The sequence below is a fragment of the Phallusia mammillata genome, chromosome 3 (assembly GCF_965637545.1).
Source record: "Phallusia mammillata chromosome 3, kaPhaMamm4.hap1.1, whole genome shotgun sequence".
In the NCBI taxonomy this organism is placed as follows: Eukaryota; Metazoa; Chordata; class Ascidiacea; order Phlebobranchia; family Ascidiidae; genus Phallusia; species Phallusia mammillata.
In genome coordinates, this window is record NC_137254.1 from 15035157 (window position 1) to 15057026 (window position 21870).

Genomic DNA, 21870 nt, shown 5'->3' on the forward strand with positions numbered 1-21870 from the left:
ATGAAAATGGCTCTTTCCTTCAGCAGACAAGAGGATGTGCATCATCTCGTTCTGATCCAAATTGCTGTCTTAGGCTCTCTTCAACCTCTTAACATTTACAAAAAAAATTGTAATTTCAAAGCTGTTTGTAGTAGTTATAATAATTACAGCATGCTTAGTACTGATCACTGTGTTTACCTTACAACACCAAACTTTCTCATGTTTATCTCTTGAAATGCACTGAGATTACTGATTTAAAGTTTAATGAAGTAAACAACATCATGTTTCAAATATGAGCCATTTTTGTTGGCACCAAAACAAACATGGATATAATTCATATTGCACAACAACCATTTAGGACTTGCAACAGATACCTTAAGTTGGAAAGGGTTTGGAATCCATGCCAAGTGCTTTGGGCACATCCAAGTTTGTGCTTCTATTTGCAGAGTATCATTTGTCATAAACCATTTATGACTGCATTTTTTTGAAGCTTGCATGACTTAGATGGTTTGATGTAATGAATTGCTCTGTCGAATGTCCAATGCAAGTGTTGCACGGATAGCTTTTTTGCAAAAGTTGTTGAGAAAATAATGTCGTGGAAGTTACTACAGTAGCAGTTTTTTCAAATTGATGACAACTCAAGTATTCCAATCATCCACTAACAATGTTTAGAACTTGGTGGAGGAGAAGCATGCTGGAGAGTATAAGCGCCAACTCTCACTGGACTGATTTTTACTACAAACAATTACATTGAATTGTTCAAGCAATTGCTTCAAAGAGAGGATATTTAGTATGTTTGTTTTCATACTTTTACTCAAGACAACTTGGAGGCATTTTTCGGAAATTTGGTTTGCTACTATGTTCACACTTCCTGAAAAAATCTAACGGCGTTAGGAATAATTGGTACATGGTTACAAATTACAGATGCAACTTGGGCGAAGCTCCCAAAATCCAGACGTTTTTAAGTTTCGTATGGCATACAACACTTGACTCAACGCAAAATTATTAAACAGATAAAAGGTGGAAAAATGCCTGGACCACTGTCTGTTTGCATTTTTTTTAAAAACAATTTTTTTGGCAAATGCATGTGACAACACTTTGAAGAAAAGATTTACAATATACAATATTATTTTGCAGACATGTGAAGGATCTAACTTGCTGTTCGTTTGCTTTGACAGCTTTAAATACATGTATTGCAAAAAAATATAAGAAATCATCTGAAGGATATTTTGAACAACCCGAAGCTTTTTTCATGATCTTTATCCGAGAGCCATGTGAAGATGAAGTGCCGCACTTGGTTTTCGGTAGGCAACGAGTCTGCTTCAAAATTACGACTAGTCGGTTGTTCAGGCAAGTCATCGTCCATAGTTTCACACAAAAGGTCTCTAACAACCAGGGTTGGGTAACGAGTCCTATCAGTCGAGTCTCAAGTGAAGTCAAGTCAGTAGGGTTCGAGTCTCAAGTCGAGTCATTAGCAATTCGAGTCGAGGCAAGTCACAAAAAGTTTTTGCTAAAAGGTTGAGATAGTTAATCTATTTGAATGGTTCATCGCGCCTTTTTTAACTTAAAACGGACACCGCTTCATGACAATGAACAAATCCCATCAACGTCCCTTTCTTAGAGTAGGGTCAACTTTAATGAAACACGTTAGTTGACACTCATTAAACAGCGTGAAAAAAAACGTCAATCTGTTCAAAGAAGTTTTTCAAAACCAAAAATTCATATTTTACTGCATGCGCTGGAGCGTTTGTTCAGGAATATAAGCGCTTATAAAAGCGAATACTTGGCTTTGACATGTACTGCATTTGATACTTAACCCAAGCTATAAGTACAACGCTTAAAGCCAGCAATAAGTACAACGCCTAATAAAGTTTTTGTGCATTAGCAGCGACTTCGTTACGTTAAAATTAAGCAGAAATAACATCGCATCGCACAGTAAATTGCCGCTGTTGTTTGGTTGAAGCCAACTGAACAGGTTATCCATTATAAGAAATTTCCGTTTTTGTTGGTGAAATAATGAGTCCGAGTAAAGTCGAGTCTTTTCACAACTGAGACTCGAGTCTTTTCACAACTGAGACTCGAGTCTTTTGAAAAGGTGACTCGAGTCGAGTCACTGACTCGAGTCTCCCCATCACTGCTAACAACCTCCTCTGGCAAATTTAATTGATCCCAATGGTTTACTGACGATAATTCAAACTAAATCTTCTATTTTAGCGACGTCACTGTACGGTTAAATGAAAGCCAGGTAAGTTTTATCCCGTGTCATTCAAGCGTGATGTGGAAGATGACGAAATAGATGGTGATGATTATGGGCCAGCAGCTAAGCAGGCTCGAATGGGAACCGGTGTAGAGGGTAACCCAACTTCAGGCAATAGATCCAGAACTGTACCTATACCAATAAGACCATTGATGAGAGGGTACTGTGAGATTGAAGTAAGAACAAAGGGCTTCCTGTGGTTTTACACTAACAGTGGAACAGTACGGGGGACATTCCAACCATGACAAAACTGGATAGGCAATAATAATTACGACGGTGGATCAGCAGGGGCCAATGCAATAACGTTACCATCTCTACCGAATAAAAGCATCGTAACCTCATCAGTAATCGGCAGACAGATCAACCTTGGTCTAGACTACAGAGGTACGCAATCAGGTAGCAGATGGCGGTTCACGGACATCGGTGGGATCGGGACTCTGAGTTCTACCTCGCTGAGCTCGATAACAACTCTGTACAACTCAAGGATTGGGAAGTAACCTTGTGGCCATGCGTCAGTATGAATCGACTCCACACAGCCAATCCAGACGGAGGGGGAAACGGGGGAAGAGCAAGCCCATTGATATTCATGGACATAGCGTGGGAAAAGGATTCACTGTTGCGGGCGAACCAATTCGACTTGGGATTTCAGGACTCCAGCATGACAGGAGCAAACATCAATGTGTACGAGTTTCCCCTAAGCCACAACAAAAGCTTAAAAAGGTATCAACTCGGAGAAGACTTCACTTCGATACCGATGCAATTCATGCAGAGGGATTCACATACAGTGGGGATGACCAGTACCAACCAGACAGCAGATACAATCAACACAGCATTCGAAACCCCATGGTACGACATTACCAAATGTCCAGCACCGACCTCGAAAGCAATGCTGACACAGATGGTAGTCTATGCAGACTCGGTGACAAAGGACCTACAAGCAGCCTCTTACAAAACCACAGACGACGGGTTCGCAGCAAAGGAGGACAACTACATAGCAATTCCTTATACGATGTCAGCAAAAATCTGTTTATCAACGACCAAATGAATATATTTTATTTTACGTTTTTTGTTTGCATGATTTATGGTTCCGTTTATTTCAGTTTGCATGCTTATTAAAAATATGTAACCTTACAGATGTTTCCTTGCAAAACAGAGACTGATCGAATTATAGATAATTATATAACAAAATCTGAAACTGAAACTGCTAGTGAGCATGCCCGCAGACGCGAACGTGAATGTCATTGGATCCGAGAGCTCTACGAGCGAGAGTACAAGAAGCCGCAAATGGGCCATAACAACAGATGTAGATATAAATGGAGAAAATCGCATCCAGAGCGGCCCAACGTTTGTCTTATACTGGGGCCCAAGAGAGCAAGGGAGAAGCGCCAATCCGCATACCCATGGCGTGTTCAGTTGTGTTTGTCAGACGCCCGGTCAGCAACCTTCACCAAGGACCAAAAGTGCGGTTGTCAGAATCTTGCAACAAATGGGTGTGAAGGTTACGTACATAGCCCCGATCAAGGACATGGCGGCGTACGTCAACTATGTGTACAAAAGCGATCGCTCAATGATACCGGACCAACTCAAAGATTTAATTACAAGTACGAAGCACAGCACGGTAAAGGGTTCGTCTCACTACGAGACAATAGCCAAAGAAGTGGCAAAGAAATTTCAATCGAAACCCAGCATGAACCAGTATAAGGAAGAACTCTTCAAACGGGATTTCTCCTTCCCGGAATTGCTTGCCAAGCGAGCTTATAATACAGCCAAATTGAATGATAAAACCAGGAAATTCGCCAAAGTGTCTAGAAAAATGAAAGACAAGATTACCAAAAAAATGCCACTGGAAGAAGCAACTAAAATATTTCACAAGATCACTAGCCAGGCCAAGAATATCAACTGGAATGGGGAAGAACTTACAGTAGAAGACTTAAGGGTTCTCCTAATAGAGGCAGCCTTGGAATTAAGAAACGTTGAAAGTGGTGGAATCGAACACGCACCCCACTTCTTGTTACACGGGGCAACTGGAAAGGGGAAGACCTTGTTAGGTCAGTTGCTGTTCCCAACAGAAGTTGCCTCGATACTTACCAATGACAGCCAAGGAGTCGGCCAAATGGCATTAAGATTTCGCCATAAGATGTTAAAAATAGACGATGCAGGACCGGCCTTTTTCAATAACGATGCTATTCTAAGTGCGGTGAAGTTCATGTTTCATAACACCTGGTCTGCAAAGACACACGGCGACCGACAGGATAATGAAGCTGTTGCGCTGTCTTTTGTTATCGGAAGGCGTGACTCCATGCGCCTCCAGACAGCACAGCAGGGGCGATCGCTTGTGTTCCTAAAACTGTCTTTAACGCGCCTTTCCTTGCGCTCTAACTCCAAGACGCCAAGAGCTATATAACGAACTCTTTTATTCTACAATATGGCCGATAGATGGCGCTCGAGAGTATAGCAGCACGGCGAGTACAAGGGTCAAAAGGCGGTTTCTACAAAAATTGTTCAAATTAAGACAAGGCAACAGAAGTCGAATTTCAATGACATTTACGCTTACCAAACTATTAGAGGACTGGAGTCGTTTAAATGCAAGCGATCAGTAGAAGGTGTGTAAACACAGCATCTAATAACATCACACATAAACATCACTTAATCACACTAGTGACGGACGGCAAACTTTAAGCAACAATAATCTTACCGGAATAACACAGTTCGGTTCAGAATAACACGGGTTGGACGACGGCGGAATTCACGTCTGAATACAGGTTTCACATAAATTCAAATCCAAAAGGTTAACAACAAGGTTTAACATATGCTTACCGATCACTAAATATTCAAGTCAAACATTGGACGATTCAGTTTCTAAACAGCATAATTTTCCTGTTCGTTACACAAAAAACAAACATAATCGACCAGTTAAAAAACGCATGCAGACGCTGTAAGTTCCAGTCACTAATAAACACGAGCCGGTCTCGCTTACAAGACGTGATACCAATAAACAATGCCAAAGTTGTGACAGTGACAAACAATGTTGCAGGTGGCACAACACTGCGTCATACACAGGAATCAAGACTACTGGCGGGAAACACAGAAAACATAAACATATGTACAAGGCGATGTAACACTCCCACCCAAAATGTGGGAACAACGTGACACATTTTTTTCAAAAACAACATCGCCAATCGCGCGTGCATCGCAATGAGGCGATGATTTCTTGTCGGACAGTTTCTGTTGTGAGAACTCAATTCGGCTTCCATCTAGCAGTCCGAGCTGCGAATGCTCGGTGAGGTCGGTGTTAAGCTCTCGTCAGAATCAACGATGCGGCAAAGCTTGGCGATCGGCCGTTGGAGCACACCACCGCTCGTCCGTACCCTTTCAGATTCGTCGGGATAAGTGCGGACAACACGGCCGATCAACCACCTTGAACGGCATTTGGAATCGTCCACCAGTAGAACGATGTCGTCCTCCTTAAAGTTCGGCTGGCTCTCGTGCCATTTGGAACGAGTAGCAACGGCGGGCAAGTACTCCTGCACAAATCGGCGCCAGAACTGTTCGGCTAGAAACTGTACTTGCCGCCACCGACGTCTTGTGTAGCAGTCCTTCTCATCGGTAATTGTCGGTGGCATATTCGGGGAACTTCTCATCAGCAACAGATGGTTCGGGGTTAGCGGCTCTTCATCCCTGTGATCAAACCTCACAGGTATCAGGGGTCTAGAATTGATTATAGCCTCAGCTTCCACAAGCAATGTCTCCAAAGCTTCGTCAGTCATCACTTGGGAGGACGTAATTGAAGACAGGATTCGGCGAACAGACCGTATCATCCGTTCCCATGCACCACCCATGTGGCTCGCAGCAGGGGGATTGAAAGTCCACGACGTTCCTTTCTGGTGGAGAAATTCAGTAATTTGACACTGGTTCCAGGCTCGTAGTGACTCTCGCAGGATGCGCTCTGCGCCAACAAAGTTTGTACCGTTATCGCTGTAGACGTGAACGGGTGCTCCACGGCGCCCGATGAAACGACGAAAGGCAGCAATAAACGAATCGGTAGACAAACTGTGGGCGACTTCCAAGTGTACAGCACGGATTGTAAGACAAGTGAATATGCAGCCGTACCGTTTAATTTCACTGCGCCCTTGTTTCACCAAAAATGGTCCAAAATAATCAATTCCGACATTTGAGAACGGAGGTTCAGCAACACCAAGACGGGCCGGTGGTAGATCAGCCATTATTTGCTGTCCGGGTCTAGCACTGCGACGACGACAGGGCAAACATCTTCCAAGAACGCGACGAACAGCAACGCCGCCCTTTGCAATCCAGTATTTTTTTCTAATAGATGTCCAAGTGTGCGCTAAACCAGAGTGTCCAACGCTTTCATGGTGCGCCTGAATCAATAGGTCAGTAAGATGTGAAGAATCAGGCAGAATTGCCGGGTGGCGGGAATTGTAGTCAACAGGAGCCTTTGCTAAGCGCCCTCCAACACGCATGAGTTGATCTTTGAGGATAGGGTTTAGCTTGTACACTGCGGAACTGCAATCGGACCTTTTCGGACAGCCTCGTTGAGTCAAAGACGATAGCAGTGAGCCGAAGTGTTTCCGTTGCACATACTTGACAAGTTCCAATTCAGCATTTTCAAGTTCACACACATCAAGAGCAGTGCGTTTGATTGACTGTCTGATCCCAGGACTCAGATAAGCCTTAAATCTGATCAACCAAGCCACTGCTTTCTTTAGCCGATGCAGATTTGAGTAATGATCGACAATGCGATCAACAGGAAAAGTCGATCTTGAAACATCGACTGCAAAGGACCCAGCAGTCCTTTCGATAAGAGGCTTAAATTCTGCGGGAAGTTCAGGGGTTGGAACTGATTGCACAGGCCAATTTTCTTCAGACTCAAAAAGGAACGACGGCCCTTTTAACCAACGACATGACCCGACGAAAGATGTGGCAGGTAATCCTCTGGAAGCATCGTCTGCAGGGTTTTCTTTAGTTGGAACGTACCTCCAGCGAGAAACGTCAGTCAACCTCTCTATCTCGGCCAAACGGTTGGCTATAAACACAGGAAAACGTTTCGTAGCGTTACGAATGCTATGTAAAACAGCAGTGGAATCACTCCAGAAGGTTGAACGGGTAATTGGCAAGTCCAGTTCCTTTCTCATCAAGCGATCAAGTTTTGCAGCAAGCACAGCGGCGGTCAATTCAAGTCGCGGGATTGTCGTGGTACTCAGCGGAGCCAGTCTGGATTTTCCAATAAGAAATGAGCATTTGACTGCTCTGTTCCGGTCTTCGATTCGCATATATGACACAGCGCCGTATGCTAACCTCGAAGCGTCGGCAAAATGATGCAGCTCGTATGTGAGTGGTGCCCTTAAGACCAATGTCTTAAAACAGCGTGGGATGGCAACGTCACGCAAATTCGGAAGGTCATCGAGCCATTTTTTCCATTGACATGAAACCATTTCAGGAATATCATCATCCCAATCCAACTGCAGTTTACACAATTCCTGCAGTAGCAATTTTGCAGTTAAAACCACAGGAGCAACAAATCCCAGTGGATCGTATAGTGAACTGACAGTCGAGATAATTCCTCTGCGCGTATGTGGCCTCCTCGGTAGTTCAATTTTGAACCCAAATTCATCATCGAACGCGGACCAATGCACCCCGAGAACTCGTTGCTGCGTCGTGTCGTCAAGGCAGTGTAATTTTACAATCTTCGCACGATCATCCTCGGGAATCGAGTCTAAAACCAGAGTTTCGTTAGAAAGCCACTTCGTAAGGCGAAATCCTCCTCTGGATAAAAGATCCTTTAGCTGTTGACGAACAACAATCGCTACATCTGCACTGTCAACAGATGTTAGACAATCATCAACGTAAAAATTACGTAGAACAGTCGAACGAACACGACTGTCGAAGTCACTGCCAAATTCTTCCGCAGTTTGCCTTAAACAGAAAGAAGCGCAGCTAGGGGACGATGTCGCGCCAAACAAATGCACTTTCATCCGATGAGGTGTCGGGGAGCAGCTCAAATTCCCATCAGGCCACCACAGGAAACGGAGAGCATCGCGATCAGTGGGTTCCACGCGGTAAGCACTTTTTTCCAAGGAATGCAGCCTGACTACGGTAACTATAGCCAGGTGATTGTTTCCGTCATGGTAGTTGGTTTCAATTTGGCGCGTGGTGATACCGGTTTTGTTGCTTCTTGTTATAATGTGACATGTAGTCTGCAGTCTGCACCAACTATTTTTGTTAAAAAAACTTTACGGATAACATTTTTAATTGTAATTTATTTTGCGCAAAGTCGCGAACATCGTCTGCAACCTGTTTAATATCACACAATGTATTTTTGTTTGTTTTTTTAGAAAGACTGTAGCCTATAAAGAACAGCTACGGGTGACACTAAAACGCTGAATGGGCGGGACGTCGCGAAAACCGCTAAATATCGGGTTAAATTGCTGACGGTTGGAGCTATTAAGGTTGGGATAAGGTTTTGTAATAGAAAATCATTAAAAAAAATTCCGCCGAACACTACATTCCGCGCCCGAAACGTCCCGCCATCTCCCGCGACGTCCCGCCATAGCATTTTTGCCTAATGTCAGGAAATAGTTGAATAAGTTTTAGGCAGGGACATTTTTTGATTCATATACTATTATAAAACCTCAACCTAACCCTAATAGCACTAACCGTCAGCAATTTACCCGATATTGAGCGGTTTCCGCGACGTCCCGCCCATTCAGCGTTTTAGTGTCACCCACAGCTACACTGTACTATAGTTTACTAAAATTTTAAAATATTTTATAGTATACTAAAATAGTATAATACAGGTCATGTGCCCTTTAAGTCTACAGCATCAAGTCAGCCACTGGTGAAAGCATATGGTTCTGATGGGCGAAACCTTTTTTCCTGACTGACATGCCATGACCATCACCATTGGGAACATATTGCTCAACTTTAACAATTTTGCCTGCCAATTACAAAAGCAACAAAATGGTGTTGAAATCAGGGACAAGAAATCAACCAATAAGTGTGAGGTAGGTATCAGATGGCAGAACACAAACATATTTTTTGTGTCAGATTAAGAACAGACATAAATAACAGAAACTTCACAAGTTAACAGAAAAAACACCCTTGCCTTAAAAAATGAATACTCACTCAAAATAGTACATACTGTGTTCCTCATAAAAACTTAACTTTTAGTTACTAATTTTACTAATTTAGAAAGTTCAGGTTTTTACATCAATATTGATTCTGAATTTATAAACAGATCTCATAAACAAGTAAAAGATGCTTCTTGCAATGAGGTGGTGTTTACACAAGATGATAGCATCAACAAGAAATTTGGTCAGTTACTATTGTCATCCAGTGAGTGCATGGTGTTTATGACTGAAAAAAGTGCAACTTCTAGAAATACTTAAAAACATTTTTTTTCTATTTTCTAATACAGATTTTGTTGGTTGCAGACTTGCAGTACACTTTCTTTCTGTGCAACCCACTCTCACATAAAATCTCCAGCATGCACGCCTGTGTTATCGGGCTGATAATTGTGCGCAGGTATTTTTGCAGTGTATATGGCTATACTAAATTTTCTTCCAATGTACAAAATTTATTGCTCATACAATATGTAAATCTGTTGCCATGGTAGTTTTATTTTTGTTGAAAAGGTTTAGTATTTCTTTAGCAATGTCTACATCAGGGGTTCTTAACCAAGGGTTCTCGTACCCCCAAGGGGTGTGAGAACTGTTCCTAGGGGGTGCGGGGATGCTGAATCATTAAGGTTGGTTAGATCTATTCTATATAATTAAGAAACCCAGGGGGGTGCAAAAAAAAGAAAAAAAGGTTAAGAACCACTGGTCTACATTCTACAGGCAGTCAGAATAAAGATTACATATTGTCTGGGTGTTGGTTATTACCCATTGATAAATTAATCATTTCTCCAACCAATTAGAACTTGGTTGTCGAATACAGTAGTACAAACATTTTTTTTTTCTTGTATGATATTTACCACAAATGACATTTGAAGATAGTTTATATAATGGAAGCTGTTTTTATGCATGCTGAGTGCAGATTTTTTTCTTGGTACTATTGGGTTATTTTTACATTTTGTGAGGAAGACTCAGTTAAGGTTTAATTAACATCAGGAGCTAAATATACCAATAACTTGAGGTTTTTGTTCTAATTGACAAACCTGCCACATCTTTCAGCAAATGTGTTTTTGGTATTTTTGTTGGTAAAAACCTTCTCACTACGGTCAAATTTTACTGTACCTATTTCAATCAAATTGTATACTTTCAGTTTAATATTGTAATAAAAATAAATATTCCTTATTTTCTTTCTGAAGTTTTTGAAAAACTGATGTTTGTTTATTGATTCATTTACAATACAATTTCAAAATCAATATGATTACCTAATTTGCCTTTTTAATGACAGTCACAGGCTTGTACTCCATATAACTAAAGGACTCATATTTTATGTGTGTTTAATTTATGAATAAAACAGCCTTTTGCAATGCACTGGCACAAACAGTAAAATGTTACAAAACAGAAATGTGAAAGAGAATGTGAAACATGGATTTTTTTTGTTTAAAACAAAAATATGGCTTCTGTAATTACAATTGTATGATTAAATGCTTTTTTAAGAAAATCGCAAACATGTTTGCTTCAAACTAGCCAGTAAACTGTGTTTTATGTTAGGATATTAATGCATGATCAAAACATTGTGTATGGTGTAGTAGGTTCTGGGTGGAGTTTATACCAAAAATAAAAAGGCATTTGCACAGCTTTGTGGTCTTCATTTCTCAGAAAAAGTTTCCATTTAAAAAAGGAGAACAGTTCCGTTTTGTTAGTCATTTAAGTCGCAATATGGCTGGGTCTCCCAACTGTGTTAAAAATTCGATGTTGAATAAAATAGTTCGAGTACATATATTAAAAAAACAGGACAGTGAAGTTCACGAGTAGGAGCAAAACTTCATCAGAATCAACCCTAACATTGAATCTTTTATATGGGAGTGTTTATACGCATTTAATGTTTAATAAGTACCTCAAACTCCTTTTGAGAGCGTACACAATATAACTTACCTACCTAAAACCAAGAACACAAACTGGCGCCAGTTTGTTTACAACGGTATGTGACGTCATAATGCGTACATTTTTATTCATGGTAGTCAGGCTGCATTCCTTGGAAAAAAGTGCTTACGCACCTGATGTGCGCACCTGATGGAACATTGCCTCAATGTCGGCAATTAGGGCAACGGGATGCGTTCGAAAAAGGGTCAGAAGTCCTACCAAGTTATTCACCAAGTCAGGACCCTGCATAAGACTGTCATTAAGGGAGACTCCTTTACTCTGAGCAGCACAGTCGAAAACAACACGCAGCTTGTCCGGCTTATGGGGATTAAACACGGGATGGTGTGGTAAATACCAGATGTGCTTGCCAATAGATATTTCCTTTTCAGGGACCTCTTCCGCATAGCCCCTTGATATGTAGGTCTGCACTGTATCTACATACCTTTTACAGAGGTCTTCGTTGCGCAACAACCGTCCTTTTAAACTGGCCAGACGTTTGTCAGCCATTGTGCGGCTGGCTGGTAGTGTTTCTACCCCAGCCTTCCACGGCAACGGAAGTTGAAAATGATCATCGCGGTGTTTGACAGACCTTTTCATTAAGTCGTATGCCATCCGATCTTCTCTGGATCGAATATCGAATACCGAGGTCCCGTCACTAAATTCGTTTTCCCACAGACACTTGACCTCCTGTTGGTGCATGACCCGAGCCACTTTCATGTATCGAACGTGAGCCTCATCTGTAGCGGACGAATCAAATGTAGGACCAAAGAGTGACCAGCCAAGAGGGGTTTTTACAACACACGGACCCCCCTGTGGGTCTGAACGCATACGCAGCACGTTAAAGGCTGCAGGAACATCAGCGCCTATGAGAATCGTGACTGTTCCTCCTTCCAAATGAGGCAGGTTTAGATTTTGGAGATGTGGATATTTGTGAAGAACATTTGGCGTAGGGAAGCAATTTGGCGATACAGGAATTTTATCAATAGACAGAACTTCGTTAAGGACCAGAGGCTTTCCTCCACCAAGCGGAGTAACAGTGAAAGAGATCGTGGAACCTTGATACACTCTAGATTGATCGGTAAGCGTGCTTAAGCATATTTTTCGACCCTTACACTGTAGGCCGAGTTTGTCAATTAGTCGTTGTTCGCAAAATGTTGAAGTAGACCCTTGATCCAGGAAGGCATACGTATTTACCTCGATACCATTATGTCTGACCTTCACCGGCACGACGTTGAGGTAGACTCCGCAGTTATTGGTGGACGCCTTCATACTAGAAACCGTTTGGGTAGTCGTTTCCATGACAGGGTTCTCAGCATTTCCGACGACCTGTTTCCTTTGAAATGCACCATGCAGCTTCGTATGATGAAAGGTGCTAATGCAACCTTCAACGGAGCACGATTCTCGACAGGGACAATTCCCGCAACGATGCCCTGAACAGAGACATTTGAAACAAAGGCCATTAGAGGTTACAACCTCGCGACGTTTTTGTAAGGTCATTTTGTCGAAGTCCGGGCACGTTGACAAATCATGTGACAGTTTACAACAGACACAACACGGAGCGGGAACAGGCGGTGTGTCAGAACGTGCCCTGTTAAACTTCGATGATGAGACGTTGTACGTAGCGGCTCTTGAACTCCGTTTTGGCTCGATTGGCGTTTTTTCGCGCACGACTTCGTAGACCGCTTCGGACCCAAACAGTGAATTGGCAACACGGGCGCACCGCACAACGAAACTTGTAAACGCAAGGTATCCAGCTTGTCTCCCGGTTTCCTCAAGCACCTGGAAAGAGTGTTCCACCCATCTCTCTTGATACTGAAATGGAAGTTTCCGGATGAGTTGCTTCAACGTATCTAGTGAGTTTAAACTTGCGAACTCTTGGATGTCTTCCAGAGAACTACGGCATTTTTCAAGCAAGTCAGAAAAATCCATAAGTTCCTTTGGTCGACCTTGTCTAACGGGCGGAAAAAGCTTTAACCGGCGTTCGCAAGCATTGGCAACAATATGTGGTTGACCGTAATCATAATACAGTCGGGAACGGGCCTTTGAGTAACCAGAGACTGTATCCTTGCTGTAGATTTCGAGCTTGTCTGCAACAGAATCTTCACAGTATTGGAGCAAGCAAACCAGTCGCGATTCTTCAGATTTTGTTCTGCGGTGAACATGTGACTCAATGGCTCGAACAAACGACCAGTAGTTCAACGGGTCGCCGTCGAACTTCTTGATGGCCGGCTGAGGCAGGACTATTTGTTGTTGAACGAAATCGGTGTCGGGAGCACATCGAGGCGGGGAAGAAGCACGCGGTTTGTTCATGTATGGAGGATAGGGGTCGGAATCGGTACGCGACCTTTCGACAGGTGGAACAACAGCAGGAGCAAGTATAGGCTTTATATCCATTTTCGAAATTTGCGGGCGTGACATTTTTACGGGATTTGTCGGAGTCTGGTCCACAGCGGATGACCGTGGTGGAGAATACACGGGCTCCCTGGAACAATTGCCAAGTGATGCAACCGGTGGCGACAAGTCATTAATCTGTGGTTGAGTTGAGTTGAGTTGAGTTGAGTTTATTTCGCTTGGTGAAAGACAACATAGCAACACAATTGCACTAAAACAATCACCAAGCCGGAAATAGCTGCGCAACGTTAAAACGTTATGAAGCGCAAAAAAGTGTCGGGCACAATTGGTGGAAAGTGGTACAACGCGCTGCAGCTACACCGTATTATAAGGCGTTATATGTCGGGTGCTCACAAGAAAGTGAGTGTGGCGCAAAATGAGTATAACACGACTGGGGGGGAAACGATGGTGGGACCAGTCGCGGGGGCCCTAGAATCTAACCACCCGTGTTAGGGAAAGAGGGTGGGGTTCGACAGGAAAAGAAACCACCGAAAGAAACCCTGCCGGATAGTTTCAAGCGCCGGAAGGAAGAACACCCAACAAATCCCTAGTCGCCATTAATAGTTAACCTTGGACTCACTTGCAGTTAAAATTATTGATGAGTATTTTGGCAGTTGATTTAGTCATTTAAAATAAATAAGGATATTAGTTTATACACGTCCAAAGAAGTACAAAAATAAATAATAATAATAGTAATAATAAAGCATAAACAATAAACCCAAAAGAAGAAAAAACACACAAAAAAAGAACAAACAGCAATGAAATATTGCAATGAATAATTCAAATTTGAATAGCTCGTTGTCAGCACAGCCGTTTTCTATGAAGACAGAAGGATGGTTTAATCTATGATAGTCCTGCAACAACAAACAAACAGCAGCAGTTAACTGGTTCCAGGACAAAGGCAATGCAATAATTAGCAACACATGTACAAGACTACACCACTTCAAGTAGAAAATGTTTTCGTGAAAACAACTTGTGTTCGGTAAAAAAAAAAATAACATTCAGAAGTTTGTGCTAGTATAAATAAGAACACTGCAAGCGTGCGGGTGAGAGTAGTTTAACTTAAACAGGACTGTACAAAAGGTGGCAATCGTGAAAAAGACTTATGTTCCAGCGTAGGGCCATACCCGAGCCAGCAAGTGGTGCAAAGGTAAAACAATATAACGTGCAATTAATGCGGCAACAGGTAGAATGTAAACACTGTACTACGATGTGTGTTGAAAATAATACTATTTGTGTATGTGCACATGCAAAACAAAATACAAGAAAAAAATAGCTAATCGGTGCTCAAAACTCGTGCAAACAAAACGCAGTGACGTTTGTGATGAACTGTCTTGTAGAGTTTGCATTCCTAAGTTGGTCGGGAATGTCATTCCAAGCTTTTGGACCAATATATTGCATTGATTGCTGATTGACACTATTGCCATAATAAGGTTTGAGGTAGTTTGAGTTGGCACGTGTGTTAATGCTTTTATGACTTACTTTAAAAAAAATCAGCAAATATGGCTGGATGCATGTTGTTATTATGCTTATACATAAACGTTAATATTTCAAGCATATATAGCTGCTTTATTGTTAACAAGCCGTTATTTCGCATTATATGTTCGATGTTTTTAGAGCCCCTTACACCAAAAATGATTTTAATAAATTTACTACAGATACCCTGTAATTTTGAAACAAGAACTGATTGACCATGATGCCAGTTTATTATGCAGTATCGAATGTGTGACATGATGAGGGAATGGTAGAGGCTTAATAGTGTGTCTTTTTGTAAGTAATTTTTTACCTTTGTTACTATTGCAAGGTTACGCTTGCATGTCTGGTAAAGCTTATTGATATGCTCCTTCCAAGATAGTCTTTCATTAAGAATTATACCTAAAAATGACAGTGATTTAACCTGTTCCAGTCTCTGGCCTTTGATGGCTACATTTATTGTAGGATGTCCGCTTGAATGGAACACCAGTGTTTTTGTCTTGCTTATATTTAGGGTAAGTTTGTTGGCAACTAACCAGTCATGTATGGTTTCCATTTCTAAATTAGCTTTTTTTTCCAGTTCGTCTTTAGTTTTAGCACTTACTATAATAGTCGTGTCATCAGCAAACATTAATGGAGTGCTATAATGTAGGCAAGTTGGGAAGTCATTAACATATATAATAAAAAGCAGAGGACCAAGAATGGAACCTTGGGGAACTCCTAAAGAAATATCTTGTTTATTAGTTGATATAAAATCATTATAGAAAACATGCTGTGATCGGCCTCCAAGATAGCTCTCAAACCAGTCAAGCGCCACCCCTCTAATACCACATGCATATAGTTTTTTTAACATAATTTTATGATCAATTGTATCAAATGCCTTTGACAAATCTAGGAATATGCCTAATGTGTGATTTTTATTGTTTAAATTCTCACTTACTTCCGCTATTAATTTAGTTGTTACATGGCTTGTCGAGTGTTGCTTTCTAAATCCAAACTGGGAGTTGGAAAAAAAGTTCGTTGTTATTAAGAATGAGTATACTCTATTGTAAACCAATCTTTCTACTACCTTTGACAGGTTTGAGAGCAGGCTTATTGGCCGATAGTTTGATGCTAATTTTCGATCTCCTTTTTTATAGATTGGAATGACTTTTGCCTGTTTAAAATCAGTTAAGAAAGTACCAGTACGGAAGGATAAATTAATTACATGACTAAGGGCAAGTATAATATTTTCACTGAAGTTCTTAATCACTTTTACAGGGATCTCATCAAATCCACAACTTAGTTTTGGTTGCATGGACTGGATGGTTTGAACGATTTCACCAGGACAGGTTGAGTACAGAAACATGGAATTGGGGCAGTCTTTTGACAAGTATGAGTGAAATGGTTTCTTTGGTGGATTTAGTTTTACAGCCAGGTTCTTTGCAACTGTGCCAAAATATTGGTTAAAATGGTTTGCTATTTTCTTGGGTTCAGTTGTAATACATCCATCAATTATCATCGGACTGGATGATTTTGTTTTCACCCTGCCAAGCAGCTTATTGATTGTGGCCCAGGTCCTTTTGGTGTTCTGTTTAGTGCTTGTAAACAATTTGTGATAGTGTTCCTGTTTTTTCTTAGTCAACATGTGTGTATACAAGTTACGTATTTTGTTATATTTTTCTTTTCTACATTCTGTCTTTTTGTTCATATATTTTTTGTAAGACCTTTGCTTCAGCATTTGTATATTTTGGAGTTCCTGATCAAACCATACCTGTGTTTCGTGTTCTGATTTTGTGGGGCTAAAGGGGAAGCAATTTACAAATTGTTGACCAATGAGCTGAGTTAATAAACTGTAGGCCTGGTTTGGGTCATTTTGGGTCATTACTCCAGAAATGTCTATGTCAGAAAGATTTGTTTTGAATTTCTCAATGTTTTTGTTACAAAAGTTTCGTTGCCTTGGTACCATGTTATTATGTTTTGTTTTCACATTTGTGCAAACCATAATTGGCAAGTGGTCTGATATTGCATCAAGTAAAATGCTACTGATTGTTTTGTGCTTATGGTTATTTGTCCATATATGATCAATACATGTGCTAACTGTGCCAGTGATCCTTGTGGGTTTGTTTATTAAGGGAATAAAGGAGTTTTCAAAACGTGATGTTGTGAAGTTGTCTACATGAATATTGTTAGTATCCAGAAGATTAAAGTTAAAGTCACCTAATATATATGTGGGTAGCCGCATTTTGCTTATTTTTGAAAGCGAAGCAGTTAATGTGTTATGGAAGTCATTATAGCTGCTGCCGTCCTGTCCTGGTGATCTGTAGATGGTTCCACAAACTATTTTTGTGTTAGAAAATTCAAATTGTATAAAAAGTGATTCAAAAGTTTTTTCTTTCATTATAGTTAGGTCGTTGCAGACAGAATGTGGTATTTTGTTGTCAACGTAAAGACCTACACCTCCTCCTGTTGTGATAACACGACTATTGGAAATAAAGTTGTATCCGGGGAGGTAGCAATGAATACCAGGGTTATTTTGTTTTATCCAGGTTTCATTAACACAAATAACTGTGGGTTTAATATTCATATTTGCAATAAGGGATTCAAGCTTTGAAAAATTTCTAGGGTTTGCCAATGATCTTATATTGACACACATAGCTGAGAAACTATTTTTGGAAGAAGCATTTGTTGCAATTTGAGTGGACAGAACATAATTGCAGGATGAAAAATCATCATCAGTGTTTAAGGTATTGTCACTTTGGTCAAGGAGGGTATCATTATTCGGGTCAGTAAATAGTTTATTAATAGCATTGGTGTCTGGTGTAGGTGAGTTAAACAGATTCAACAACTCGGGCTGCGATATGGAGGTATAAGGCAGTTGCATGTTTGCATCATATGGTTTGTCGCTGGCAGAATAATATTCATTAGTTTGAGCATCCTTTTGTTGCTCTCTATATACTCCTTTAGTCAACATTATGAAAAGCCAGTGCTCAATTATTTTAGATAGGTAACCAGTACACTATTACAACAGACAGGGAGGGAGCTAGCACACTTTGTGCTAAATACTACAAATTAAGAATGTACATATATACATAGGGTAAGTAAACACTTTCTAGGCAATGGACTGCAGATCTTCTAGGCTACGTATCACCTTTTTTTTATCATTTATGATAATGAAGATGGTTCCATTGCTGGTCCAGGTTGACCTCATTCCCACTTTCTCCTGAACCTTTCGCAGCAGATGTAGTCTTCTTTTTGTTAGTGATTCCGTAACCGTTAGGCCAGTTCCAGCTAGATGTCTTTTGCTAAAAAATATTGAGTTCCTTACAGATCTTCTAACAAATTTGATAATCAAGGGAGTACCCTTTTTTGCCGGCAGGACATGAGCAATGTCAATATCCATGGCAGTGACTGGGAAGTTTAATCTTAGTTTAGAGTTAAATATTTTTAGGATGAAGTCAATTAGATTAGCATAACTCCCCTTTGGAATTTCTTTTGCTCCATGGAGGATGAGGCAGTTCCTTCTTCCGTACTGCTCGAGGTCATCGATGGTTTGCTCGCAGTCAGTAATCCTTCTTGAGAAGCTTCGCATCTCCTCTTCTAGGGCAGATAGGGTAGTTCTCATCGCCTTTACCTCCTTTTGTAGGTCTTCTGTTGGAACACCTTTTGAAGAAGTGGAAACAGGATTAGATTCTACCTGCTCCATTTGTGTTTCAAACTTATCCTGTCGCTTCTTAATTTCCTCTAATGCTTGTAACATCTTGTCCAACTTTGCAGCTTGTGTGGCACCTCCCATTTTTGATTTTACAAATTAAAATATTCAGTGTACAAATTTGTTTAACAATATAGAGCTTATGGCTTTAAGATTCCTAAGCTGACATCAACCTTATTCAAATAGAAATGGTTTGTGCACGACCGGTCTACTTTCGTTCTCCAACTCCTCGTCCCAAGCAAGGACCTCGGCTTGGGCTAACGCGACTTCGTTGTCCATCATTTTTATTCTTCGTTTGGCATCGAGGGCAGTCTGCTGCTTTGCGAAAGCAGCCTGCTGCTCAGCTAAAGCGACCTGCTGCTTAGCTCGCATGTCAGCCTGTTGGTTCTCTAGCGCGACATCTTCATCGAGTTGCTGTCGCGACAAGCGAGCTACGCGCATCCGCACCATGGCCGCCCTTCGGCAACTATCCGTCGAACCGGACGTTCGAGTACTTGCCGAACCGAGATGGGAGCTGGACGTGTAACTCGATCGAGTTTCGTGGCGACCCGCAGACTTCTCGACGTTTACGAACCATTCCTGTACACGGGAATCAAGTTCACGTTTATCCTGTTGGCATGCCCGTCGTGCTAGAGACATGGCTTCGTTACCTTCCTCAAAAGGGGCATACGCGGCGACGAGATCGCTGAAGGTTCTTTCAATCACTAGAACAAACTCCTTTACGAGGGTGACATTTTCGGTTTTTAGCATTAATTCTTCAACTCGCAAACAAGCTTGTTGCCAAGCGTATGTACAACTGGAAATTTTGTCCTTGTCCGGCGCAGTAATGACGCCTTTGTCAGTTTCCATTGTGAAGTTTTCCAAGCTTGACGTCAATCAACAAGCCGTGGGTGTTCAAGTGTCCAGAAGTTTGAAACGATGTTGCGCTGTCTTTTGTTATCGGAAGGCGTGACTCCATGCGCCTCCAGACAGCACAGCAGGGGCGATCGCTTGTGTTCCTAAAACTGTCTTTAACGCGCCTTTCCTTGCGCTCTAACTCCAAGACGCCAAGAGCTATATAACGAACTCTTTTATTCTACAATATGGCCGATAGATGGCGCTCGAGAGTATAGCAGCACGGCGAGTACAAGGGTCAAAAGGCGGTTTCTACAAAAAATGTTCAAATTAAGACAAGGCAACAGAAGTCGAATTTCAATGACATTTACGCTTACCAAACTATTAGAGGACTGGAGTCGTTTAAATGCAAGCGATCAGTAGAAGGTGTGTAAACACAGCATCTAATAACATCACACATAAACATCACTTAATCACACTAGTGACGGACGGCAAACTTTAAGCAACAATAATCTTACCGGAATAACACAGTTCGGTTCAGAATAACACGGGTTGGACGACGGCGGAATTCACGTCTGAATACAGGTTTCACATAAATTCAAATCCAAAAGGTTAACAACAAGGTTTAACATATGCTTACCGATCACTAAATATTCAAGTCAAACATTGGACGATTCAGTTTCTAAACAGCATAATTTTCCTGTTCGTTACACAAAAAACAAACATAATTGACCAGTTAAAAAACGCATGCAGACGCTGTAAGTGCCAGTCACTAATAAACACGAGCCGGTCTCGCTTACAAGACGTGATACCAATAAACAATGCCAAAGTTGTGACATCACAATCACCGATAGTGTGACAAACAATGTTGCAGGTGGCACAACACTGCGTCATACACAGGAATCAAGACTACTGGCGGGAAACACAGAAAACATAAACATATGTACAAGGCGATGTAACAGAAGCAACATGCGCTTACATTACAACGAACATGACACACCCGTTAGAAAGGATCGCAAAGTCAGAGGACGTACGTCCAATGAAGAGAAGGTTTGTGGAAGCGGAATGGATGGAAGATGCTGAACCACCAACCATTGCCAAGAAAATGAAAATAGAGAGCAGCTTAACGGATGATCTGGTCATCCAAGAAGCAAAGGCCATATATACATCAAGCACTGTAAACATTGGGACAATCTATTTTTGGCCAGAATTGTTGCAAAAAACTGCAGAGCTCGCAAGACATGTGGACATTATTCGTAATTAATAATGTAATATAGAGCGAATATGGCTATAATTGCTTGATTTACATTTTGCGCTTCTAGAGCCGTTTTTTTCACAAAAAACAAGATACTTTTTGGGACTTTTAAGCGGTTTGTAGATCATTAAGAATGGTTGTAGGCGGTCATTGACCTGATGATAGGTATCAGCATGTGTGGTGTTGTAAATCATATTAATGTAAATAGTTAATGGTGAAACAATTAACTAGATGCTTGTGTGTTTAAGCTCACTGCCCCCTGGTATGTCTAATCATTTTATTTTGTCGTTGCAGGAAAACTTTTCCAGGGAAAAATCTTTGAATGTTGCAAAGTTTTAAGTACGATTTGGCAAAGCAAAAACATGGTGGCGGGCCGTACCTGGGCCGCGTGCAGTAGTTTGATGACCCCTGGTTTAAGCGAACGCAGTACATGTCAAAACCAAATGTATGCTTTTAAGCGTTTACTTTGCTGTACAAACGCTCTTCCAGCACATATGATCTTGTTGTTTTATCTGTTATTGCAAAATTGCTTTATATGGCGTGTCGAGATCCTTGAGCTTTTTTCTGCCTTTTTCGTATTGTTCAGGTTTCCCTTTCTGCTTTCTTTGCTTTGCAAGCCACCATTCAACATAATGCTGCAACTTCTTGACTTCTATGTCTGGATAGTCTGTTGTCAGAAATTCAATAAAACTTGACAGAGTTGCCAGATAGGAATAAAATGTCCCAGCGGATGCAGAATTCGTCCCTACTTACTTTTGTTGTGGTCAGGGGCGGCTCGTGCGAGGGGGCTGCGGAGCTGCAGCACCCCTTACATATTTTTATTTTTACTATTCCTATATAATATTCCAGTATTACAGATAACTTTCATTATACTTTTTTTATTCTTTAGCAATATGTAAGTTAATAATTATAATTTCCACCTTGATCGGCATTTTTT

The 21870-nt window shown here is 41.2% G+C and overlaps 3 protein-coding genes and 2 long non-coding RNA genes across 14 annotated transcripts; 2 read left to right on the forward strand and 3 right to left on the reverse strand.

Annotated features, from left to right (window-relative positions):
* Positions 1-4632: 4632 nt before the first annotated feature.
* LOC145220341 (uncharacterized) lies at positions 4633-8307 on the reverse strand. Of its 5 annotated transcripts, none has more exons than XR_013858116.1 (2): positions 5054-8307; positions 4633-4988 (listed from the first exon to the last, which is right to left on the reverse strand). XR_013858116.1 is itself a non-coding variant. In XM_080087575.1 (2 exons), exons 1-2 carry the CDS (start codon positions 8227-8229, stop codon positions 5491-5493), a joined length of 2676 nt encoding a protein of 891 aa, XP_079943701.1. In that variant the 5' UTR covers positions 8230-8307; the 3' UTR covers positions 4633-5490. The 5 variants fall into 5 exon arrangements, 1 of the variants encoding a protein (XP_079943701.1); XR_013858118.1 differs by having other exon boundaries at positions 4633-4725; positions 4932-8307; XR_013858117.1 differs by having other exon boundaries at positions 4633-4856; positions 4932-8307.
* Positions 8308-8313: 6 nt separating this feature from the next.
* On the forward strand, positions 8314-11003 carry LOC145220395 (uncharacterized). 6 transcript variants are annotated; one of them, XM_080087635.1, is made up of 4 exons: positions 8331-8364; positions 9069-9258; positions 9492-9589; positions 9688-11003. In XM_080087635.1, the coding sequence occupies exons 2-4, from the start codon at positions 9215-9217 to the stop codon at positions 9867-9869; spliced, it is 324 nt and encodes a 107-aa protein (XP_079943761.1). In that variant the 5' UTR covers positions 8331-8364; positions 9069-9214; the 3' UTR covers positions 9870-11003. The 6 variants fall into 6 exon arrangements, with proteins under 6 accessions (XP_079943766.1, XP_079943765.1, XP_079943760.1 ...); XM_080087637.1 differs by having other exon boundaries at positions 8334-8350; XM_080087640.1 differs by having other exon boundaries at positions 8314-9258; positions 9492-9568; positions 9672-11003.
* On the reverse strand, positions 10720-13683 carry LOC145219642 (uncharacterized). Its single transcript, XM_080086974.1, has 2 exons — positions 11306-13683; positions 10720-11102 (listed from the first exon to the last, which is right to left on the reverse strand). Exon 1 carries the CDS (start codon positions 13681-13683, stop codon positions 11416-11418), a length of 2268 nt encoding a protein of 755 aa, XP_079943100.1. The 3' UTR covers positions 10720-11102; positions 11306-11415.
* A 1774-nt stretch (positions 13684-15457) lies between these two features.
* Positions 15458-17244, forward strand: LOC145220425 (uncharacterized). Its single transcript, XR_013858166.1, has 2 exons — positions 15458-15668; positions 16414-17244. It is a non-coding gene; the product is annotated as an uncharacterized LOC145220425 (long non-coding RNA).
* A 2653-nt stretch (positions 17245-19897) lies between these two features.
* On the reverse strand, positions 19898-20634 carry LOC145220413 (uncharacterized). Its single transcript, XR_013858144.1, has 2 exons — positions 20056-20634; positions 19898-19990 (listed from the first exon to the last, which is right to left on the reverse strand). It is a non-coding gene; the product is annotated as an uncharacterized LOC145220413 (long non-coding RNA).
* Between the last annotated feature and the right edge of the window lie 1236 nt (positions 20635-21870).